Here is a 26,749-nt window from a genome sequence, read left to right on the forward strand (position 1 = left end):
AGTGTGCCAAAGAAGCTCAATTTTTCGTGCAACTTTTTAAGCTTCCATTGTAATATGCATTCAAGGGAAGGGGTATCTATTGTTTTACATTCTGAGTGTCTCTCCCATCATTTTTCAAGATGGATGTAATATTTGATCCTTATCTAATGATCACTATTGGCTTCTGAGCAATGCTGTTAATATTTCCTGCTAAGAAAAATATGAGAAATATAGTGTTCACTGCTTTGGACAAACTTACTGCACCAACACTAACTTCAAAAAAGCTGACACCAATGGCAAATGGATCATCCAACTGACACCAATGACAAATGGATCATCTAAACTGGTAGAATATTTATATGTAACTTTATTTTTATTTTAAATGTTGTCCATATTCTTCTTTATTGATTGTCAGAAAGAACTGAGGAAGGTTTTACCCAGTTTCTTTTTCATCTTGAATCCTTTTCCCATGCTCTTCTTTTCTGTACTCACTAACACCATCCTCTTTTTCATATATAATCCTAATTTTAATATTTATTTTACGCATTATAAAAAAAAGTCCGGCGCAGATCAAGTTGTTTTAAAAACTTCTAACATGTTTCAAGCGTACATAGCGCCCTTCTTCATGACTAAGTTATGACTAAGGGCGCTACGTGCGCTTAACACATGTTACTGTCTTCCCTGCTATCCTGATGTTTGTATCCTGCACTATTTAATTAAAGAAGGAAAAGTTCTTGGAGCAACTTGATCTGGAGTGGAATTTTTTATTTTTTCATTATGGCTTTAAAGGGGTTATCCAGGAAAAAACTTTTTTTAATATATCAACTGGCTGTGGACCACGTTTTTTTGCCTCCGGTTAGAAAACCGTATGCGAACCGTATGCGGTTCTTTTAACATTGTTGTCTATGAGAACCGTACACAGAATTTCAGAATACGGTTGCACACGGTTTTTCTAATCCTTTTTTGGAGTTGACACATGCGCAGATCTTTCTAGAATTCATCCCAGACATCCCACTCCCACATCCTTTGGAATTTCAATAGAACAATAGTAACTTTATTAAATTGCTGGGAAACTAATTCCAACAAAATAGCAAAACCGTTGGCAAAAACGTATGCAAACGGATAGAACCGTACATACGTTTTGGAACCGTATACGGGGAAAAACCATATACGTTTTAATTTGGAGTCATACGGTTGTATACGGTGGCATACGGTTTTTGCCATAAGTTTTTTAGCGGAAAACCGTATACGGTAACCGTATTTAAAAAATGTGGTGTGAACCCAGCCTTAGTGCTCTCTGATGACACCTGTCTTGGGAACTGTCCAGAGTAGAAGCAAATCCCCATAGCAAACCTCTTCTACTCTGTGCAGTTCCCAAGATAAGCAGAGATGTCAGCAGAGAGCACTGTTGCCAGACAGAAAAGAACAACTCAACTTCAGCAGCTGATAATTATTGGAAGAATTAAGATTTTGATTGCAGGAGTCCCACCGCTAGGGACCACCGCAACCTCTTTGCAGCCCCGGCATTCTGTGCCGGGCCCTGCCTCCGAGACAGGGACGTGACGTGCCCCTTCCATTCATGTCTATGGGAGGGGGCTTTGCAGCTGTCACACCCCCTCCCATAGACATTAATAGAGGGGGCATGGCGTGACGTCACTAGGGGCGTGGCCGTGATGTCATGTCCCCATCTCGGAGGCAGCGCGGAACCCCTGCAATCATACATCTCATCCCCTATCCTTTGTATAGGGGATAAGATGTATAAAACCATAATCCCCCTTTAACTGTATATGTAGAGGATCCTCTGCTGCGTGGCACTGAGATTAGAGGGCACTCCGCTAAGTGTTGAGGAGAACACCAGCTGTGAGGATGCTAGGAGAGTGCAGAATAATTTGCTTCCTGATCCTAGGAATAGCAGAGCTTTCTTGTGTTTAGTGAAAATAAAACATTGCTGCTGGCAGCATCACCCTAACAGTCCTATGCGCCAAGCCTAAAACAGGAGAATGAGGTGGTGCAAGTGACCCTTCCAAGTACACAAAGACTCTATCTTGTAATTGAGCTGTGCCTGCAGTACAAATCACATACATGTTGAACAGTGTCGTGCTCCAAGCCAACCCGCTCGCGGTCATGTCCGGCTCTGGAGATTTCTGCTGGAAGCATAGCTTGAATTTCTTATCATGTAACTATTTCTGAAGTCAATTTTTAATAACCAAAACAGAGGGAACTCAGACCTCAAGGTGTAAACTTATTACTTATTAAAATGTAACCTTCCAATTATGGAAATGCAGGGACATAATATGTAGCTGTTTTAAATAAAATATGTGATTTATTAAATAAATATCAATAATATACACTGTCTGATATCTGTTCAGGGCCCTTGCTACAGATCCAGTAAAATTTGTTAAAATAACATTAAAACATGGTATCAATGCCAGTATTTGTAATAATCATTATAGCAATTACATTTTCACAGTATAACACCTTTGTATTGTGTCTCAGTTATAGATCCTTATAGACACATATGATTAGATCCAATGATGTAGTCTATGCAAAAAATTCCAAAAAATAATCTTGTGTGCCAGTTATTAAAGTAAGCAGAGCTGGATGATGCAAAAGTTAAAGTATAATTGCACACCGTCTCGTTATCGGGACGTGGCCTTTAGCGGAGGGTATGCGATACAGGTTGGCACGGGCTGCGCCCGGCCTGTATCTGCAGAGTACCTGTTTCCAGATGCAGATCATCACTAGAGGTATCCTGCAGGGGGATGCCGACTTCTCCTGCTGCTAGGTGGCACGGCACTGCATCCGGCTTGCTGTAACAGAATCCTGGCATGCAGGAGTGGTGAGTGCCAGCCTTGTCAGCGGCATCCTTGTGTGGCAGTTGGAGGCTTTCAAGCATGTAGTAAACCTTGCAGTGGTCTCCAGATGTGGGGACTCCAGAGCTTGCAAGGGATTAGAGTGCAAATGTGCAATAGCTATATGCAATAGCGATTTGGTGGCAGTACTGGACTGTGTGCTGTGATGGGGAGGCCAGACAGGGGGGGGGGGGGTCCCCCTTTCTCAATGCCTTAGTATGCATGTCCTGTCCTTGGCATGGTAGGCTTTTATAATGTGCTTTGCTAATTGGTAACCAGTTCATGGGGGTTGCAAAATGTGGTAAGAATCCTGTTAAAACGGATTAGGGATTGCATAATATACATAATGGAAGTGATTATACTGGATAAACTGTTGCAATGCTGGACATGACAATGAAATTATCATAGAATAAAGTAACAGAATGCATTCAAATAATAGTTTATGGGTATCAACCAGCCAAAGCTTATAAGTCTCTAGAATAAACTATAAGAGAGCAGAGTTTGGATGCATGTGTCAATTCAAAATATGTTTTGAACTATATGCGAATAGGAGTGGAATACTAATGCTAGTAAATGCAAGAAAAATAAAAAATAAAACTGTATATATGAAAGTTATAAAAAAAAAAAAAAAAGATAATTGCGGAATCATATTGACAAATAAATGGGAAAAAATGCGAAAATGTAAATCTCAAGAATGAAAAATAAAATGGTCTGATTGCTTATTCTATTACTTCAGTTGGACTTGCTGGAAGATCTTCCCTGCGGGCTAGGGCCCTGACTCTGTCCAAGCACTGGGTAAGCAGCCGGGCATTGGACAGGGAACAGGTCAGAGCCCATCAGGACTCTGAAGATCTTCAACTCTGAATTGAGGCCTTTAGGATTTATTGTCTCTATAATTTCTCTATTGTCTCTAATTATTGACTGTATTTCTGAAGGCAATTTTTGTAATGCAGACACTGCAGTATCGTGTACCGGCTTCAGCAGCTAACGCCGTGATGTCACTTAGGATTTCACAGCTGTACACACAGTCAAACACAGTTTCTGAGGCTTTCTGTACTACAAGACCAGAGGTTCCCAACATTTGGTTAGTCGCAAGCTACTACTCAAAATTTCTGGTAGTGTTGAGCCACAATGGGTGTAAGAAAAAAGAAAATCCTAGTGAAATCATGAACAAGTGGTATAACACTTACCTAAGTATTTACTACAAGTCATATGGTTATGAATGGTACCAAGTTCTAATAGTATTATGACCTCCCTGGTGCCACTAGTGCACAATAGTATCTGTGACTGCCAACAGCTGGGGAGCCACGTGCTGTAAGCCAGAAGCTAGATGTTGGCTGTCAGGGAATAGGAAACTTAATTCGTGATTACACAGTGCGTTTTATGGTGTGTTTCATTTCGCATGCTCTAGGTGTGGAATGTTCCTAAGTGGTGATGTACTAAACAATATTACCATTGATGATGGCAGTTCTTAGTGGTGACGTAATATTATGATGTGCAATGTCACCACCAATGATGGCAGTAGTTAGTGATGATGTAATAACATGAACAATTACCACTATATTCCTTAGTAGAGATGTACTGAACAATATCATCATTAATGGTGGCAGGCCTTATTTGTGATGTAATATTATGATAAACAATGTGTCCTCTGATGATGGCAGTCCTTAAGGGCGATGTAATAATAGGATGAACAGTGTCACCACTGATGATGGCAGTCCTTAAGGGCGAGGTAATAATATGATGAACAGTGTCACCGCTGATGATGGCAGTCCTTAATGGCGATGTAATAATCTTATAAACAATGTCACCACGATGATGGCAGACCTTACTTGTGATATAGTAATATGATGAACAGTGTACAGGGATGGCAGGCCTTAAAGGGGTACTCCTTGCTCAGCGTTCGGAACAAACTGTTCCAAATGCTTAGAGCCAACGCCAGGGACTTGTGATGTCATGACCATGCCCCCTCGTGATGTCACACCCCACCCCCTCAATGCAAGTCTATGGAAGGGGGCATGGTGTCAATCATGCCCCTCCTATAGACTTGCATTGAGGGGGTGGGTTGTGACATCACGAGGGGACATGGTCATGACATCACAAGTTCTGGCTCCGGCTCTAAGCATTCGGAACATTTTGTTGAAGTACCCCTTTAATGGGGAATAATTTTATTAACAATGTCACCACTGATGATGGCAGTCCTGAAAGGTTATGTAACAATATGACTAATACCACTGCAGATGGCAGTCCTCATTTGTGATAAGTAATGAGAAGCACTCACCATCGGATGTGCTGAACGACATTTATTTCATATCTTTTGTGCAGATAAAAATATAACTTAGCAGACGAGGTACAGACACCACATCTCGAGCTGTAGTGACAGCTGTTTCCTGCGAGTGAGTGGTTCTTCAGGCTAGTCCCTCATTTGTGATGCAATAATATGATGAACAATGTCTCCACTGCCGATGGCAGTCATTAGTTTTAATATAATAATATTATGTGCTAACCTCCTGGGAGTAATTCTGGGTGAGAAAGATCTGGGGGTGTCACCAATACATGCTACTAGTACTTTTTACAGAATGTATGACGACTATTTAGGAGATCTGGTATAGTTACCTGTTGTCTGCACCACTTGTGGCAAGGAAATGCCTTGAAGATATTATGATGCTGCCTAAAGGGCCTAAAACTCATAATAGACTGATTTTCAGTATATACAGTTGCTTTCTAAATTATATAGTACATTCTAACCAACCCCCAATTTTTTTTAAAAGGACCTTGCTACCTCAGTAGCTCCTCCCAAACTGCAGTAATAAGTAAATAGGTCAAAAGACACTGCAGCCCCCCAGACAGAATTGAGGCTGCAGGGAGCCGCAGAACCTGATGTCCAAACACACCTCCCTAAACTTCCAAGAGAGACTTCCCAAAATGGCAAGACACTGGTAAAATACTGTAACAAACATGGATATTGATACACGGTGACAATAAAAATAAATAAATATGTGCACCAGATATACAGTCCAGACATCTAGAAGTGTATACATTATTCTTATAAGCCCAGCCAGAAGACCAATGTGAATAGAGGTGAAAGCTCTTAAAAAAAAAGAGAGTGCAGTGTGTCATCACTCATTGGGATCCACTCCCCATTGAGTTAGGGCATCCTTAAGTCACCATTTCAGGGGTCCTTGTGCATTGTGGGCTGTGAAACAACTTGGCTTTTTTCTATGGTCCGACTGGTGAGCCTAAGCTGAAACACAATGATGTACACCTAATATTGGGCACAAAACATTCTATTAAACTCTGGTTGTTCAATTACTTTAAATTGGACCAACAAAAAGTAGTTTGGTTCCTCAGTATCATTTTCTCTGGTGTCAACAAGGAACAACTAGAACGTAACTGTCACGATGCCGGCTGGCAGGTAGTGGATCCTCTGTGCCAGAGAGGGATTGGCGTGGACCGTGCTAGTGGATCGGTTCTAAGCCACTACTGGTTTTCACCAGAGCCCGCCGCAAAGCGGGATGGTCTTGCTGCGGCGGTAGTGACCAGGTCGTATCCACTAGCAACGGCTCACCTCTCTGGCTGCTGAAGATAGGCGCGGTACAAGGGAGTAGGCAGAAGCAAGGTCGGACGTAGCAGAAGGTCGGGGCAGGCAGCAAGGATCGTAGTCAGGGGCAACGGCAGAAGGTCTGGAACACAGGCTAGGAACACACAAGGAACGCTTTCACTGGCACAATGGCAACAAGATCCGGCAAGGGAGTGCAGGGGAAGTGAGGTGATATAGGGAAGTGCACAGGTGAACACACTAATTGGAACCACTGCGCCAATCAGCGGCGCAGTGGCCCTTTAAATCGCAGAGACCCGGCGCGCGCGCGCCCTAGGGAGCGGGGCCGCGCGCGCCGGGACAGAACAGACGGAGAGCGAGTCAGGTAGGGGAGCCGGGGTGCGCATCGCGAGCGGGCGCTACCCGCATCGCGAATCGCATCCCGGCTGGCAGCGGAATCGCAGCGCCCCGGGTCAGAGGACGTGACCGGAGCGCTGCAGCGGGGGGAGTGAAGCGAGCGCTCCGGGGAGGAGCGGGGACCCGGAGCGCTCGGCGTAACAGTACCCCCCCCCTTGGGTCTCCCCCTCTTCTTAGAGCCTGAGAACCTGAGGAGCAGACTTTTGTCTAGGATGTTGTCCTCAGGTTCCCAGGATCTCTCTTCAGGACCACAACCCTCCCAGTCCACTAAAAAAAAATTTTTCCCTCTGACCTTTTTGGCAGCTAAGGTTTCTTTGACCGAGAAGATGTCCGAGGAGCCGGAAACAGGAGTGGGAGGAACAGATTTGGGAGAAAAACGGTTGAGGATGAGTGGTTTGAGAAGAGAGACGTGAAAGGCATTAGGGATACGAAGAGAAGGAGGAAGAAGAAGTTTATAAGAGACAGGATTAATTTGACACAAAATTTTGAAAGGACCAAGATAGCGTGGTCCCAACTTGTAGCTAGGGACACGGAAGCGGACATATTTAGCGGAGAGCCATACCTTGTCTCCAGGGGAAAAAACGGGAGGGGCTCTTCTTTTCTTATCCGCGAACTTCTTCATGCGTGATGAAGCCTGTAAGAGAGAATTTTGGGTCTCTCTCCATATGATGGAAAGGTCACGAGAAATTTCATCCACAGCGGGCAGACCAGAGGGCAAGGGAGTAGGGAGGGGGGGAAGAGGGTGACGGCCGTACACCACGAAAAATGGGGATTTGGAGGAAGACTCAGAGACCCTGAAGTTATACGAGAATTCGGCCCATGGGAGGAGATCTGCCCAGTCATCCTGGCGGGAGGAAACAAAATGTCGCAAATAATCACCCAAGATCTGGTTAATTCTTTCTACTTGTCCATTGGACTGGGGATGATATGCAGAAGAAAAATTTAATTTAATCTTGAGTTGTTTACAGAGAGCCCTCCAGAATTTGGACACGAATTGGACGCCTCTATCCGAGACAATCTGCGTAGGCAACCCGTGAAGACGAAAAATGTGTACAAAAAATTGTTTAGCCAACTGAGGCGCAGAAGGAAGACCAGGAAGAGGGATGAAATGTGCCATTTTGGAGAATCGATCAACGACCACCCAAATAACAGTGTTGCCACGGGAAGGGGGTAAATCAGTAATAAAATCCATACCAATCAGAGACCAAGGCTGTTCGGGGACAGGCAGAGGATGAAGAAAACCAGCGGGCTTCTGGCGAGGAGTCTTATCCCGGGCACAGATAGTGCAGGCTCGCACAAAGTCCACAACATCCGTCTCCAGAGTCGGCCACCAATAGAAGCGGGAGATGAGTTGCACAGATTTCTTGATACCCGCATGACCTGCGAGATGGGAGGAGTGACCCCATTTGAGGATTCCGAGGCGTTGGCGAGGAGAAACAAAGGTCTTTCCTGGAGGAGTCTGCCTGATGGAGGCAGGAGAAGTGGAGATCAGGCAGTCAGGTGGAATGATGTGTTGCGGAGAGAGTTCAACTTCTGAGGCATCCGAGGAACGAGAGAGAGCATCGGCCCTAATGTTCTTATCGGCAGGACGAAAGTGAATCTCAAAATTAAATCGGGCAAAGAACAGAGACCACCGGGCCTGGCGAGGATTCAGCCGTTGGGCAGACTGGAGGTAGGAGAGGTTCTTGTGGTCGGTGTAGATAATAACAGGAGAACTTGATCCCTCCAACAGATGCCTCCATTCCTCAAGTGCTAATTTAATGGCTAGAAGCTCTCGATCCCCGATGGAGTAGTTCCTCTCCGCTGGAGAGAAGGTCCTAGAGAAAAAACCACAAGTGACAGCATGCCCGGAAGAATTTTTCTGTAGAAGAACAGCTCCAGCTCCCACTGAGGAGGCATCAACCTCCAATAGGAAGGGTTTGGAAGGGTCAGGTCTGGAGAGGACGGGAGCCGAAGAAAAGGCAGACTTGAGTCGTTTAAAGGCGTCTTCTGCTTGAGGAGGCCAGGACTTGGGATCAGCATTTTTTTTGGTTAAAGCCACGATAGGAGCCACAATGGTAGAAAAATGTGGAATAAATTGCCTGTAATAATTGGCGAACCCCAAAAAGCGTTGGATAGCACGGAGTCCGGAGGGGCGTGGCCAATCTAAGACGGCAGAAAGTTTGTCTGGATCCATCTGTAGTCCCTGGCCAGAGACCAAATATCCTAGAAAAGGAAGAGATTGGCATTCAAACAGACATTTCTCAATTTTGGCATAGAGTTGGTTGTCCCGAAGTCTCTGAAGAACCATACGGACATGCTGGCGGTGTTCTTCTAGATTGGCAGAAAAAATTAGGATATCGTCCAGATATACAACAACACAAGAGTATAACAGATCACGAAAAATTTCATTGACAAAGTCTTGGAAGACGGCAGGGGCGTTGCACAGGCCAAAGGGCATGACCAGATACTCAAAGTGTCCATCTCTGGTGTTAAATGCCGTTTTCCACTCGTCCCCCTCTCTGATGCGGATGAGGTTATAGGCGCCTCTTAAGTCCAATTTAGTAAAGATGTGGGCACCTTGGAGGCGATCAAAGAGTTCAGAGATGAGGGGTAAGGGGTAGCGGTTCTTAACCGTGATTTTATTAAGACCGCGGTAGTCAATGCAAGGACGTAGGGAGCCATCTTTTTTGGACACAAAGAAAAATCCGGCTCCGGCAGGAGAGGAGGATTTACGGATAAAGCCCTTTTTAAGATTCTCCTGGACGTATTCGGACATGGCAAGAGTCTCTGGGGCAGAGAGAGGATAAATTCTGCCCCGGGGTGGAGTAGTGCCCGGGAGGAGATCGATAGGGCAATCATAAGGCCTGTGAGGAGGTAGAGTCTCAGCTTGTTTTTTGCAGAAAACATCCGCGAAGTCCATATAGGCCTTAGGGAGACCGGTTACTGGAGGAACCACAGAGTTACGGCAAGGGTTACTGGGAACCGGTTTTAGACAGTTCTTGGAACAAGAGGACCCCCAACTCTTGATCTCCCCAGTGGACCAATCCAGGGTTGGGGAATGAAGTTGAAGCCAGGGAAGTCCAAGGAGAATTTCCGAGGTGCAATTGGGGAGGACCAAAAGTTCAATCCTCTCATGATGAGATCCGATGCTCATAAGAAGGGGCTCCGTGCGGAAACGTATGGTACAGTCCAATCTTTCATTATTTACACAATTGATGTAGAGGGGTCTGGCGAGACTGGTCACGGGGATGTTGAACCTGTTGACGAGAGAGGCCAAAATAAAATTTCCTGCAGATCCAGAGTCCAAGAAGGCCACTGTAGAGAAGGAGAAGGCAGAGGCAGACATCCGCACAGGCACAGTAAGACGTGGAGAAGCAAAGTAGACATCAAGGACTGTCTCACCTTTGTGCGGAGTCAGCGTACGTCTTTCCAGGCGGGGAGGACGGATAGGACAATCCCTCAGGAAGTGTTCGGTACTAGCACAGTACAGGCAGAGGTTCTCCATACGGCGTCGTGTCCTCTCTTGAGGTGTCAGGCGAGACCGGTCGACCTGCATAGCCTCCACGGCGGGAGGCACAGGAACAGATTGCAGGGGACCAGAGGAGAGAGGAGCCGAGGAGAAGAAACGCCTCGTGCGAACAGAGTCCATATCTTGGCGGAGTTCCTGACGCCTTTCGGAAAAACGCATGTCAATGCGAGTGGCTAGATGAATAAGTTCATGTAGATTAGCAGGAATTTCTCGTGCGGCCAGAACATCTTTAATGTTGCTGGATAGGCCTTTTTTGAAGGTCGCGCAGAGGGCCTCATTATTCCAGGACAATTCTGAAGCAAGAGTACGGAATTGTACGGCATACTCGCCAACGGAAGAATTACCCTGGACCAGGTTCAACAGGGCAGTCTCAGCAGAAGAGGCTCGGGCAGGTTCCTCAAAGACACTTCGGATTTCCGAGAAGAAGGAGTGTACAGAGGCAGTGACGGGGTCATTGCGGTCCCAGAGCGGTGTGGCCCATGACAGGGCTTTTCCGGACAGAAGGCTGACTACGAAAGCCACCTTAGACCTTTCAGTGGGAAACAGGTCCGACATCATCTCCAGATGCAGGGAACATTGGGAAAGAAAGCCACGGCAAAACTTAGAGTCCCCATCAAATTTATCCGGCAAGGATAAGCGTATCCCAGGAGCGGCCACTCGCTGCGGAGGAGGTGCAGGAGCTGGCGGAGGAGATGACTGCTGAAGCTGTGGTAGTAACTGTTGTAGCATAACGGTCAGTTGAGACAGCTGTTGGCCTTGTTGCGCTATCTGTTGTGACTGCTGGGCGACCACCGTGGTGAGGTCAGCGACAACTGGCAGAGGAACTTCAGCGGGATCCATGGCCGGATCTACTGTCACGATGCCGGCTGGCAGGTAGTGGATCCTCTGTGCCAGAGAGGGATTGGCGTGGACCGTGCTAGTGGATCGGTTCTAAGCCACTACTGGTTTTCACCAGAGCCCGCCGCAAAGCGGGATGGTCTTGCTGCAGCGGTAGTGACCAGGTCGTATCCACTAGCAACGGCTCACCTCTCTGGCTGCTGAAGATAGGCGCGGTACAAGGGAGTAGGCAGAAGCAAGGTCGGACGTAGCAGAAGGTCGGGGCAGGCAGCAAGGATCGTAGTCAGGGGCAACGGCAGAAGGTCTGGAACACAGGCTAGGAACACACAAGGAACGCTTTCACTGGCACAATGGCAACAAGATCCGGCAAGGGAGTGCAGGGGAAGTGAGGTGATATAGGGAAGTGCACAGGTGAACACACTAATTGGAACCACTGCGCCAATCAGCGGCGCAGTGGCCCTTTAAATCGCAGAGACCCGGCGCGCGCGCGCCCTAGGGAGCGGGGCCGCGCGCGCCGGGACAGAACAGACGGAGAGCGAGTCAGGTAGGGGAGCCGGGGTGCGCATCGCGAGCGGGCGCTACCCGCATCGCGAATCGCATCCCGGCTGGCAGCGGAATCGCAGCGCCCCGGGTCAGAGGACGTGACCGGAGCGCTGCAGCGGGGGGAGTGAAGCGAGCGCTCCGGGAAGGAGCGGGGACCCGGAGCGCTCGGCGTAACAGTAACCTCCCTGTGTATGGTTCAAGCCACGGATAATAACAGATTCTACACTCGTATGGTTCTCTTGTCAGCATATCATCCAGGTGCATTTCAGTATTTTCTACATATGCCTATACCCCCACATTTGCACTATGAATCTATTTGCATCATGGTAGGATACATCATGATAGAGATACAACATTTATACATTTAGCCATCATCAATGGTGATATAATTGTTCAGTACATCACTACTAAGGAGCATGTGCAGATTCAGCATTGGCAATGTGTCTCCAGGGCAGAGGGAGAGAGATTCTGATGAAATGAACCATCCTCCCACAATGCAATTTAGCAGGTGGTCCTAAATGTATAACTAGGGCATGAAATCCTGTTCTTTGCTTTTCATTACTTTTCTGCCTTGCAAAGCAACAGAAAAAAAAAGAAAACAGTACAAAGGGTCATAAAGGTTGACAGGCAGTGTTGGCACATAGTATCAATTTTGTCATTTCCAACATTCTACATATATTTTGGATGTATTAATTAACTGGTCTCAAGTGACCTGTAACTCCCCCATAGCACTTCATAGTTTCTCTGAAACATTTTATTCTTTCTCTGTGAAGCAATAATAATACATGGCCTCGATAGTGCAAGAAAAAAAAAAAAAAACAATGCCAAAGCAATTGTAGAGTAATGGAATGAAATAAACAGCTAACAAGTAAATTGTTACAATTTACTAGTGTAACTAAGAACATATAGTCCGGCACTGCCGATGCACAATCCAACATTAAACTGAACAGTTAGAGGAAGTCTTCAATAGCTGTGTGATATGTGGCGTTTTGGCATCCAACAACAGGTAACTTCAACAAATCAATGAAAGATTGAAATAGCCGGCACTCACCATAATTCTTCAGCTTCTTCTTTATTAGAAAATGATACTCACATATTACAAAGGGGTAGACACAAACTGGGGGGGTACCACAAGGCTACAGCAGCCATTTCGCACCTCTTAGTGCTTCATCTGGCCAGATGAAGCACTAAGAGGTGCGAAACGGCTGCTGTAGCCTTGTGGTACCCTTTGTTTGTAATATGTGAGTATCATTTTCTAATAAAGAAGAAGCTGAAGAATTATGGTGAGTGCTGGCTATTTCAATCTTTCATTGATTTGTTACAATTTACCAAAATTACAAGTGTGGGCATCTGTCAAACTGCTTATGCCAGTACACTTTGCCATATTTTGGAGGCACAGCCCCTGCATGCTGCAAAAAGCCCTGATTTTACCTGAAATAAGGCTAGAACATTACAGCATTTTTATGTTGACAGAGCTACAGAAACTGGATAATTTTGGGTCCCTTCCTGTTTGTATCAAACTTTTGAAAGATATAAATTTTGGGGAAAATAGTTACATTATATGGACAAACGTATTGGGACACACCTCTTAAATAATTTAATTTGGGTATTCCATTTATTCCCATTGCCACAGGTGTATAAAATTCAGCCCCTACCAAGTAGTCACCTTTACAACCATTTATGAAATAATGGGTGTTTCTAAAGAGCTCGCTGAATTCCTGCGTGGTACTCTTATAGGACACCACTGCTCCAACAAGTCAGTTCAAAAAAATGCACTGACGCTCTGCTGACTTAATACCTGCAGAGACCAAACCTCATTTGGCATATATAACAGCACAAAAATTGTGTACTGGGGGCTTTGTTTCATACATTTCCATGGCCAAGCAGCTGCATGCAAGCCTTGCATCACTAAGCGCAATGCCAAGTGTCAGATGGAGTGGTGTAAAGCTTAAGCCACTGGACTCTGGAGCAGAGGACTCTGTGGCATTAGAAAACACACTTCTCTATCTGTCAGTCTGATGAACAAGTCTGGGTTTGTTGAATGCCAGGAAAACATTACCTGCCTGACTACTTTGTTCCAACCATAAAGTTTTGTGAAGTGGGAATAATGCAATAAGGTTGTTTTGGCCTTGGCGCCTTATTTCTAGAGAAGGGAAGTCTTAAAGGGGTTATCCATGTTTAAAAAAAGAAAATTGAAGTCCCCCAAATGCATTAAAATAATGAAGTAATACCTATCTCTCTGTTCCCATGATGGTCAGGGGGTTCAACCACTGGTGTTACTTTAGGATCAGATGTCACATGACCACCAAAGTCAATCAGCATCCTCGGTGGTTACTAGGCTATTTATGGCTTTATGGGAGCCATGAAGCCAGGATTATGGAGCGTGCTTGCCGTGGCTTCGGACTGTGGTGGTCATGTGACATCTGCTCCTTAAGTAGGACTGGAGAACTAGCACGGGACATAAGTATCAGTTAGTTTGTTATTTTAGTTTTAAAAAAAAACATAGACAAGCTTCAGCATAGCAAAACATTTTGGACAATTGTACGCTTCCATGTTTGTGATAAACAACACGGGTTCAGTTCTCTTCTGTTCCAGCATGACTGTGTGAACTTGACTGGCCTGGACAGAGCCTTGAATTCAAACTCATCACATCACACACAACACCTTAGAGATTAACTAGAACAGAGATTGTGAGCCAGGCCTTCTCATCCAACATCAGTGACTGACCTCACAAATGCTCTTCTGGATGAATTGGTGAACATTCCCAAAGACACACTCTAAAATCTTGTAGACAGTCTTTCCAGAAGAGTGAAAGCTGTTATAGCTGCTAAGGGGGGAGGGGGGGGGGGGGGGGGGGGATTCCATATTAATAACTATGGATTTTCAATGTTATGTCTTGAAAGCTCCTATGGGTGTAATGTGTAATTGTCCATATAACTTCTTTTGTCCATAAAGTGTATATCATACAGTAAATTAGTAAAACGTAAATACACATTTTAGCGTACAATGTGATAAAGAAGGTAACACAACATTGATAAATGTGGAACAAAGATAGTCACAGTGGTCTGCACAAAGCCCGTAATAGCAGAGCCAGAAAAATGTATCTCTTTTGAAAGTACTGAGTGCAAAAACAGTTCCCGTAACAATATGCCGGTAAAACAACTGTCATCCCACGGGTGCTGTACCACCATAGCATAGCAAAGTCCATTAGTAAAATCCAATACGTATGAGAAGATGGCAGCACTCCCTGGTACAGTGAAAAATCTTCTTTTATTAAAGTACAAAAACTCACATCATGTACGGCCGGGCTAGGACGCCAACAGAATCATCAGAAAGGGTGACAGCTGTTGCACACCTGCAACAGCTGTCACCCATTCTGATGATTCTGTTGGCATCCTAGCCCGACCGCACATGATGTGAGTTTTTGCACTTTAATAAAAGAAGATTTTCCACTGTACCAGGGAGTGCTGCCATCTTCTTCTACATATTGGATTGATAAATGTTGGCCAATATGTATTTTCGAGCTTATTATCATTTTTATTATTAATTTGTTTCCTGAAGGCACTATTATGGTACTTTTATCAGGCAGTCTTTCTGCTCTCCCCCTCCCTTTTCTCAGTGTTAGAGATAGCAACAGGGAAAGGGATGGACACAGAGTTTGTAAAGCATACATGGAGGACAGCTCACACAGGCTGTAAATAGATAGGACGCACAAAACAGTATATAAGCCCCAAATCCACCTGTGCCACTGTTCCAACCTACTTGAACAATCTGTCCTAGATAGCGGTCTTCAACTAACAGTCCCTACCCTAGCTAAGTGCATAGTCAGACCGGGTCAGAACCAGACAGGCACGACAAAGACAAAATTAGAACCAGAGAATAGTCAGAACACAAGCTGTGTTCAGAAGCAGGGTAGCATCAGGAAAAAACAGTAACAATAGGAGAGTCAAGATAAATGCAGAGTAGAATTGTGGGGAAACATCAATGGCAGACTCCTTAGGAAGATGCAAGGTCACAGACTGGTAGGACGACAGAGCACTGGGAACCTCAAATCAATCTAAACATGGGTGAGAAGCTATAGGTGGCCTGCAATCACTTGTTTAAATCTACTGCTGTCAGGTAGCTTGGTATTCTGGTACTGAGCCTGATTGGCCCAGCATCCCTACTCCCTGATAGGCTGTTAGCAGGACTGGTCACCCTACAAACAGAGTAGCATCATTGGCATAGGAAGGAGCAGACAGGACTGCTGCTGGAACAGGGAAGGGTAAGTACATTACAGTTTTGATACCCTTTAAATGATTTAAGGCATAGTCTGACTCTAACAGTACATCCAATCTTTGAGGTACATGCCCTTTCGCTGTATATATTGTATTTGGAATTCACTCTCTACCTTTTTGTATTTCACATAAGAAGTCTTTACCGCAATATCTAAACAGTTTGAACTTGCAAATGATACAAAGTGGTGTAGCTTTTCTACCCTCTTATGGTTATACTGTACATCAGCATGGCAGTTTCCCATGTGCTGACATCTAGTGGTCAAAAATGCTACACTGACTTAAAACAAATACAAGGAACAATTCAAGAAATACATCTTGATTTACATTCTGCATTATAAACAAATAGTATACCTTCATTATCACTAATAGGAGGAGATGTACTGAGGCAATGGCAGGTCTCTTCACTGCATCACATACATAAAAGTTTAGAGGGTAGAAAAAGTGGGGATGTGGCCAGTCAGTCCAAGTTCTGTTGACCCAACAGTAACACGTTCACACGTAGATAGTTGTATTCACTATCACTAGGAAATATATATTTATGAAAATAAATAATAAGATAAATATTGATGCAGTAGTAACACATGATGCTTTGAAGTAAGGTTATGTTTGGTTATAATGTTTATAACGTAATGTGGATATTATTATGGGATGAATTCTCTCTTGTAAAAAAGATGAGTCTATGTCCACATTGTACAACTGGCTCATTAATTTGCCTTGATACATGGGAAACAATGTAGTTATTTGACTTTTTGCTGACTTGATCCATGTTCTATGGGACAGGCATTATAAGGGTAAGGAATAACTTCCACAATTTGTTTTACTCACTTTATAAGCATCTATTCTTAATGAATTTCTTAGTTGCAGTTTTTTTTTCTATACAAAAGTGGAAATTTTTCTCAGTATTTCGGCAGAATTGTTGTTTAGTGTTCCAGAAGAGTTTGCAAATGTGTCTCATAAATCATTATAATGAGTCGGTTGTATTAGTAGGAGAGGGAGCGGAAATGTAACTCTCTTATGTGGATAGACACAGCATTAGTCCAGACCTAATTCAAGTACAGATTTATTAACCTGCAAACTGAACAACTTCCAGGAAACATGAATCAGGCATTGGAACTATTTTTTCCTATACTGTTATTAGAGAAAGAACAAAGTCTACATGATAGACATTAGAGGTCAGAACAAGAGAACGTCCTGATGAGCCTTCAGATATTGATCAGATTTTATTTTTTTGGCAGACCTGGACTTGGTGGTCAGAGCTGTAAAGGGACAAGCGTGGAGCACATGGTTTGTGAGAACTCACTATGTCCCAAAGGAGGCAGCAGTTTTAGAGACCATCAGTGTCAATCTCATGACCGCAATGTCAACAAGAAGAAAAGCTTCCTTACAGCTGTAATTGTCGATGGTAAGTCTTTAGACAATTCCACCTTTATCTTTAATTTGCTGTCTGGGTTCACATGTGTCCAGCAACACCGAGCTGTCCTCAATGAACTGTCCTAATCCTAAATCTGCTGCAGCTGCCATCCCATACTGTGCACTATAGGCTTAAATGGGATAAAATGCTGGACCTATGGATGATCTGGCATAGTTTCCTTTTCACATGGTTGCGCTGGATCAAAAATGCTACACTCAACTTTTTTTTCCCAATCTGGTGCAACCATGCTGGATGGCAACTATGTTGAACAGCTGGACATATGTGAACCTAGCCTTAGTCTTATTAATTTATATTTATTTTCCAGATAAACCATGTGAACTGTACTGTACTCCTGTTGGCCGAGATACCCCACTGCTGGTGTCAGACAGAGTTCTGGATGGAACACCGTGTGGTCCCTATGAGACGGATCTCTGCGTTCATGGCAGGTGCCAGGTGGAGTAGCTCACATGTTTTTTGTTACTTTGTTTGTTGGTGTAGATCAAGATGAAGTAATGTTCTAATACTTTAATACTGTTTGCTAGTATCCATCTTCTGTTATCATGATGCAATGCGGAGCGGAGATTCACATTTCTTAGTACTATAAACTAGCCCTTAATTTCAGATGAATGAACTCTCTACATTTATTTAGGTTCTGTACATTAGTTTATATTCATTTCAAGCAAAAAGAAAGAGTTGTGTATTATTAAGCCTTCCCTAAAATCACAGAAGACATAGCGAGGCTGGGAAAGTTAATGATTGCTTATTGAATCAAGGTAAGGGAAACACAACATCATTTATTGAGAACATCAAGAGTTTCTTTAACAAAATATACATGTGAAGTCGAAAACTAATTGAAGTAAACGAACATTGTTCACCGACTCTGTTCCAGTCATCTAACTATGCAGGTCTTACAATAGTCTCACAAGTGCCAATGGGATCTGTATTCAGGCAAACCAAGTAAAGTTTCACCTATTGGGAATTGGAAGAATGGCAGCAGCACAAATGTCTGAACAATGTATCAATGCAGCAGTCCGTCCAGGAAAGGTGAATTTTTTACCCACCAATGGATAGTCCAGAAAAAAACAAAAGGACATTGACAAATCCTCAATGGTTCTTCAGCAGGAGAGCTTACACACAGGCGCAGTGTTTTGGTTTACTGAGAAGCCATTTTCATGATGTCCTTTTGCTTACTTTTGGATTTTCCTCTTATTTACCCCATCTACCAGCCGTCAGGTGATTACACCTTTCGCTATTGGACAATGCCGAAAAACTTTGATTCCTATTCTGTGGAACCTCTGCTCCTAAAGTATGTTGGTGCATGTATGGCAGATTATCCCATAATTCTTGGCAGGTACTGTGTTCCGAAGAGGATCTTACTTAGAACCTTGGTTGGTTAGCTTCATGTAAGAATGGAATGAGTAAAGGTTGTTACTATATTTCTTATAGGACCAGCTGACCATACATATTAGATATTTGTTGGCTAAACCTGCCGTTTCCATCAGGACTAGCTGACCATCTGATGTGTATTGTTGGTTATGTGCAATGATGAGGCCAGACACCGAAAACTTGAACAATGCTCAGTTTCTTTACAGTAGGTTGAGAACCAATTCATCCACAAGGGGGGCAATGTTCTTAAGCATCCATAAATGGAGCAGGGTAACCCATAGTGTTTCTAGGGTACCTTGAGAACTAATCAAAGAAAACATTCTGGACAAGACACAACACAAGAATAAATGGAGGGTTCACTCAAGAGGGTCATTATCAGGATGACCAAACTCATTCAAGTGTTTTTTTTAGGCTTTTAGGGTGTCCTCAGGTTAAATGGGTACTCCACTGGCCAGCATTCAGAACATTTAGTTCCGAACGCTGTGTTCGCACGTCGGGGCTCGGCAGCCACACCCCCTCCCATAGACTTGCATTGAGGGGGGCATGGCCTGACGTCGCAAGGGGGTTGCGACGTCAGGCCATGCCCCCCTCAATGCAAGTCTATGGGAGGGGGTGTGGCTGCCGAGTCCTGTGTGTCAATCACATCTAGTTTGCGAATAAAGCAAGCAGCTCTGCTAAGAAAGGTATACCTGGCATACACATGTTAACCCCTTATACACTGTGTGGCTGTTTAACAACTATATATGATGTGACAGGTGTACTTTAAGCAAGGTTAAGACAGTGTGATACGGTAAATAAAAAAAATAAAAAAATTGTCAGTTCTGTAAGGAACACTTTATTTTCTTTTCACCCTCACAAAACTGTCTGGAAGTGCCCCTCCTGAGACTAGACTCTGGGTCAAACAAATGTTTTCAAATCAACCAGTGCCAGAAAGATATACAGGTTTGTAAATTATTTTTTATTAATTTAAAAATCTTAATCCTTTCTGTACTTATCAGCTGCTGTATGCTCCAGAGGAAGTTGTGCAGTTCTTTCCTGTCTGACCACAGTTTTCTGGACAGTTCCTGACACAGACAGAGGTGTCAGCAGAGAGCACTGTGGTCAGGTTGGAAAGAACTACTCAACTTCCTCTGGAGCATACTGTATATGCTTAAACAGGAATTTTTCGTTCAGCAGAGTAAGGCTTATGGAAATCTATGCATTTTCTGCAGAAATATTCGCATTCAAGTGAATAGTACTGATTTTCAGTAAAAAAAATATAATTAATGCAGCAAATCTGCCATGTGGACTTTAAAGGGGTTTTCCAGGAAAAAAAACCTTTTTTTAATATATCATCTGGCTCCAGAAAGTTAAATAGATTTGTAAATTACTTCTATTAAAAAATCCTAATCCTTTCAGTACTTATGAGCTTCTGAAGTTAAGGTTGTTCTTTCCTGTCTAAATCCTCTCTGATGGCACCTGTCTCGGGAAACGCCCAGTTTAGAAGCAAATCCCCATAGCAAACCTCTTCTAAACTGGGCGTTTCCCGAGACACTTGTCATCAGAGAGAACTAAGACAGAAAAGGACAACCTTAACTTCAGAAGCTCATAAGTACTGAAAGGATTAAGATTTTTTAATAGAAGTAATTTACAAATCTGTTTAACTTTCTGGAGCCAGTTGATATATATAAAAAAGTTTTTTCCTGGATAACCCCTTTAAAAGGTTAAACATTGACATACATGGGAACCATCTATAGGTGGCACTAGAGAGACACAGTACTTTTTCCCAAGAAATTTGCCCCCCTACAAGATGGATCTCCAGAAAGAGAATCAGTACCACCTGAAAGGCACTGCAGTTTGATAATCTATTATTATTGTGCTATAGCAATCAGCTCAATTCAGGATGCCTCTGTTGGGGACATTGGGAGAGATTTATCAAAACCTGTCAAGAGGAAAAGTTTCTAAGTTGCCCAAAGCAACCAATCAGATCGCTTCTTTCATATTTTTAACAGGCATTTTCAAAAATGAAAGAAGCAATCTGATTGGTTGCTATGGGCAACTCAGCAACTTTTCCTCTCGACATTTGGGTATTCCATGAAAAACCTTTTTTATTTTTATATGAATTGGCTCCAGAAAGTTAAACAGATTTGTAAATTACTTCTATTAAAAAATCTTAATCCTTCCAGTACTTATCAGCTGCTGAAGTTGAGATGTTCTTTTCAGTCTGACCACTGTGCTCTCTGCTGACACCTCTGTCTGTCTCAGGAACTGTCCAGAGCAGGAGAGGTTTCCTATGGGGATTTGCTCCTACTCTGGACAGTTCCTGAAACCGACAGAGGTGTCAACGGAGAGCACTGTTGTCAGACAGAAAAGAAGTCAACTTCAGCAGCTAAGTACTGGAAGGATTAATATTTTTTAATAGAAGTCATTTACAAATCTGTTTTAACCTTCTGGAGCCAGTTGATATGAAAAAAAAATGCTTTTTTCATGGAATACCCCTTTAATGTATTTTTTTTCATTCATTCTACTTGCTTTAAATGCAATACTGCACTACATTTTGAGTCTTTGTAGGCACATACCTACATTCTGGCAAGTCCTGACTACGTAGGTATGTGCATGCTCTTTGGGGTGAGAGCTAATGTGTGTGTGCATGTTATTTCGATTGTCTCATAAAGCTGTGTTAATCAGACAGGGAGATGGAAAGATTTCTACAGAACAGCTGGGAGGGTTCTGTGCCAGCAGACTGCTAGAAGTGCTCAATAAGCAGGTTTGGGAAGGGGATGAAGAACCCGGGGACGTATTCAGCTGAAAAGTCCCAATTGTAGCATTAGCTCTGCAGTAATGTGAGCATCCAGCCTGTGAGTTTCTAGAACATGGCAGGAAATAGCATTGTCTAAGTTTTTCTATTTTTTGGGGTAAAGTGTGATTTTTTATGACATGTTTGCTAACCTTTTCATTGTGTGGCGAAGTGTATTTGTGGAAAATATCTATTCTTCAGTCTGTGAATTCATTCTAATGAATACTTGTAGCAGTAAACTTTGAAATAATAGTAGCGTAATAGTAAAAAAAAAATGTTTTTGCTTTTATTGGATGTATTTTTACATCCTCACATGAGAAGACTCATAAAAGTCTTTGTTTCTTCCTGCAAAGAGCAAGTTGCGCATCCCACTTACAGGAACCAGTTTTCAGAGACACCTTTGGAAATATTTTCAGCCTTCAAGGCTTCCCAAGACAGACTTTTGGCCAAGAAACAATTCAACTGGCCAAAATCTAACTTTTATTTCCTAAACTCAAGAATTAATTTAAAGGGAACTTGCCATACTGAACACGCAGCCTGATCCACCAGCATCATGTTATGGCACAGGAGGAGCTGAGCAGATTGATATACAGTGACCCCCCGACCTACGATGGCCCCGACATACGATCATTTCAACATACGATGGCCTCTCAGAGGCCATCGCATGTTGAAGGCATCATCAACATACGATGCTTTTATATGTCGGGGCCATCGCATAAACAGCTATCCGGCAGCGCAGACTGCTTCAGCTGCCACCGGATAGCCGTTTACGGTGCCCCGTGTGGTCCGCTGACAATCACTTACCTGTCCTCGGGGCTCCGGCGCGTCCTCTACGGGATTCCCTGCATCGTCGGCGCTCTCCATCCTCGTCATCACGTCCGGGCATGCGGGGTGTTGTAGTTTTGCAACATCTAGAGGTCCGCCGGTTGGAGACCACTGTCCTATACTTTACATTGCACGGATCCCTCAACATACGATGGTTTCAACAAACGATGGTCCATTTAGAACGGATTACCATCGTATGTTGAGGGACCACTGTATAGAGTTGTGAGAAAAGATTCAGTATAACCAGGGGTTAAGTCATGGGGAAAAAGTGTGTGAACTCTTCCACTAATGGGCTGGTCCTGCAGGACTCCTGCTAAGGGGAATGGTGTTCTTGCTGTAGAAAAAGTGCAGGGACTTAGGGGGTTATTCATCATTGTGTTCTATTCCTTTTTTTGGTCTAAATCTGCTCATTTTCTTTACTTACGCGCAAATTGCGTATTTTTTTTTCAAGTTCTAAATTCCGTCATTTTGACCTTTTGGTCTTGCTAGACCAGTTTTTGAAGTAATGGATGCAGTGGTAACGTATTTATTACCTGTGTGTTTTTAATTTGTGCACAAAATTTCCCGCAAATGGTGCAAAAAAAAAGAAAACGCATATCTAGACCACCTCCTGACCAGGTCTAAAAAAAAATTCTACTCCTGTCTGTTTGCCAAAAATCAAAAAACATCAGCCAAAGTGAAATAGAGGGAGATAGAGACTTTAGCAATCCAAACAAGTGATGGAGATACCCTATTTAATCAAATTTCGTAGGGTACCATAAAAAAAATTATAAAAAAAGATACAGTAGTGATGGAAAAATTGTATTTAACAAAATGTATCTTTTTTATAAGGACATTTTTAGAAATTTTTAAACATGGATCAATTTATGCAGGCGGGCAGGGCACTAAAAATGTAGCTCACAATAATAAAAATGTAGTGTGTGTGTTTTTCACTTTTTTTTAAAACATTTTTTAGGTAGTACTACTACTCCCAGCATGGAACACACTGTTCCATGATGGGAGTAGTAGTACCTGTACTAATTGACAGATCGCCCCGGGGTCCGTTGCCATCCTTCTGTATAATTTATAGATGCGGCCGGCCGCTCTTCTATGGTCCCCTGCACTGCTGTATATATACACCTATTCATATTTTCCGCAGAGCTGTGATTGGCCAGATGGTTCCAGCCAATCACAACTCTCTGTGGGAAATAGGAATATGTGTATATATACGTCAGTGCAGGGGACCATAGAAGAGCGGCCGCCGCATCTATACATTATACAGGAGGATCACAGCGGTTGTCAGGAGTGAAATCCGCTGTGATCTTTCCTTAACTGCAGGTATTACTACTCCCAACATGGAGAACACTCTGCTCCATGCTGGGAGCTGTAGTACCTGCATTAATAGACAGTCAAAAAGTGCGCTAAGAGCCAAAAAATTTTGACCAATGTGTGCTGCTGCAATCCTCTTTTTTTGTATACTCTGCATTAATAGACAGATCACAACAGGTGTCAGAAGTTACACTCGCTGCGATCTGTCTATTAATGCAAGTACTACAGCTCCCAACATGGAGCATAGTGTGCTCCATACTGGGAGTAGTATTACCTGCAATAAGGGACAGATAACAGCAGATGTCATTCCTGACACCCGCTGCAATCGTCCTTTCTATTGCAGAGATGTGGAGCGGATTTCTCCTGCGCTTGCATCTCTGCACTATACTCCAGCCGGCAACTCACTCATTCATATTTCTCTCTGAGAGCGGTGATTGGCTGCAACCATCCGGCCAATCCCCACTCTGGGCGGAAAATATGAATGAGTGAGGTAAATTTCTATTCACATCACTGGCCGGCCCGGAGTACAGAGCAGAGATGCGGAGCGCTGTATAGAGCCGCTCTGCATCTCTTCTATATTATGGACGATCGCATCTGGTGTCACTGCACCCGGGGTGATCTGTCCATTAGCATAGGTACTATTACTCCCATCATGGAACAGTCTGTTCCATGCAGGGAGTAGACATACTACCTAAAAAAATTAAAAAAAAATAGAGAAAAAAAAAGTGAAACCCACACACACTTAATTTATAAAAATTTCATTATAAAAAATAAAATAATGTCAGACGCAGGAAATTGCACTGGCGTTTTTTATGGCGTTTATTTCAGTGAAAAAAAAATGGGAAAAAAAGCCTTCGAAGCAGGATAGACATGATCTGAAAGCAGGGTAGAAAATGATCTGGGTGCAGATCTGCACAAAATTTATCATGGTCACTGCGACAATATGATAAATTTGGAACAGCACCGCAAAAAAAAAAACACATCTAGACAAACCACAGAAATTATCTAGCCACGACCATTATTGATAAATCTCCCCCCTTAGTTCCCACATGTTCCTATAACTTTTTCATTGAACTCTCTGACCCCCGCAGCGGGAAAACAGCATTCGGAAAAATAGGTTCTGAACGTTGGCCAGTGGAGTACCCCTTTAAGAGTCTAGTGGGTGGCCTTGCTCATTTACTTACAGCTATACCTGGATGCAGGCTTATATAGGGATCGCTGTCAATCATTAATAAGACACCTCCTAAGCCCTGAACGTGCAGGAGTTAATTTGCATAAGTTATGCAGAGTTGCACTCTTCACCATGACACAATGTTCAAGGCGGCAGGTTCCCTGTAAGCATGCATATCCCTTTAACAAATCCTTCTTTCGTTCTGGATGTACACTTTTGCTTTATTTCTGTCTACTTTTTAGGACCATGATACCGTACACAGGAGGGAAGCCAGGGATGCTGGAACACATAACAGCAAAGGAAAACTTGAGCAATGCAACTGTCGCTCTTTCTGCTTTCCAGAAACGTGAAAATATTGGAGCTAATTCCTGAAATGTTTCTGTGTCACATAACTGAGCATTACAGCTGTCAACACTACCGTCAGTCTATGTCTCTGGTTTAATTGTCAGGTAGCAACTAGATGCCAAGATCTGGCACGCTGCTCTGCTTCACTACCAGTAGACTATACTTTAATATGAGAAATACTGTACATTATTGTAATCTGCTCCCTTTAGCGAATAGCACAATAGAGACAACTCCTCCTCCCCTCGTTCTTAAGGATGTAGGAAATCAGGGGGCTTGGGACCATCACTGGGAGGTTCTAGACGTGTCCATGGCCATCTAACATTTCTCACTTATCTTTTAGGAAAGTGGTAAATATTGATAGTGACAATAGACTCTTTGCTAGATTTAGACAAAATTTGGACAAAATGTGGTCTCTTTTTTTTTTATAACTACTGTATGTAGCTGTAATATGATCATAATTTTATTGATGCGTCATAACTTTTGTTGTCTTTTTCTTGAGAACTTCTTCTGCTTTTAGGTTATAGGACAGGAAGACGCAGTCTGACACCTACTATAGTAGCTGTCACCTTTCTTCCTGTGGGGAGACATACTTGCTGTACATTACAGTATGAACATGTAGCTGTCATTTCAAAAAATCACTTAGTGTGTCACACAGACCTGTGGAAAGTTATTATTTGGTTGGGGTCTTGGTGTTCAGACCCTCACCAATTGCTAGAACAAGCCAGGATAAGTGTGTGGGCGAGCTCTTTTCTCCCCAGCATGCTGTACTCCCCTTCACGTTGCAGGAGTCGGGCTCCATAGACTTACTATAGAATCCCACAACGAGACAGGGAGAGCAGTATGTCGGGGGGGGGGGGAGGGGTCTATGGGACATATCAAAATTTTTTTTAAAGTGACAATAACTCTTTTAACAATAACTGGTATAAGGAACTCCTTTTTATCTTGACTATCAAGATTGTGTCAGGCAACTCATAGTCATTACTAGAACCTATAGGTTTACAAGGTTAGTATGGTTTAGCGATATTACAAAGAACAACTTTCTTCTTTTTCTAATTGTATTTCAACAAAAATGAATATAACTAACAGCCTGGGGACTAGTTGTATAAGCCAAAATGGGGATCCTTTGTAAATAGATGCACTCACTGCGAATAACTATTTGTTGTATTGTTGTTTGTTTATTGCAATACTACAGTGTGTGGCCGCCTTTGGCTTCCCCAAGTGATAACGCATGATCACTGGCGCTTAGGCTGGGATCTCACGTAACAGTTGAAGTGTATTTTTCTATGGTTCTCTTGACTGTATCAGGTACTGCATGAAGTTTTTTGATGGCCTAAACTATAAACAGACTACAACACTGAAATAATTGTGTGTATTCTGTTAACCTTATTTTTTTTAATACTTGCCAGTTTTAGTTGTTTAGCAACTAGGGTGTAATTGCTAAAACTGACAATCTTTAAAAAAAAAAAAAACTAAATACTTACTGCATATGGCCAATCGCAATGCAACTGCATCATGTATTTTTAACCTATGTAGATAGATTTTTATTTTGGTTGATAAAGTACCATGTCCCTTT

General features: G+C 43.2%; 1 protein-coding gene across 5 annotated transcripts in view; it reads left to right on the forward strand.

Annotated features, from left to right (window-relative positions):
- ADAMTS17 (ADAM metallopeptidase with thrombospondin type 1 motif 17) overlaps positions 1 to 26,749 on the forward strand; it is a 250,758-nt gene that overhangs the window by 143,856 nt on the left and 80,153 nt on the right. For all 5 annotated transcript variants that reach the window (XM_056571810.1, XM_056571808.1, XM_056571809.1 and 2 more), the window contains 2 exons: positions 17,190 to 17,356; positions 17,691 to 17,818. In XM_056571810.1, the coding sequence (XP_056427785.1) occupies positions 17,190 to 17,356; positions 17,691 to 17,818 (295 nt within the window). The remainder of the gene's footprint in view (positions 1 to 17,189; positions 17,357 to 17,690; positions 17,819 to 26,749) is intronic.

The sequence above is a fragment of the Hyla sarda genome, chromosome 4 (genome assembly GCF_029499605.1).
Source record: "Hyla sarda isolate aHylSar1 chromosome 4, aHylSar1.hap1, whole genome shotgun sequence".
Taxonomy (NCBI): Eukaryota; Metazoa; Chordata; class Amphibia; order Anura; family Hylidae; genus Hyla; species Hyla sarda.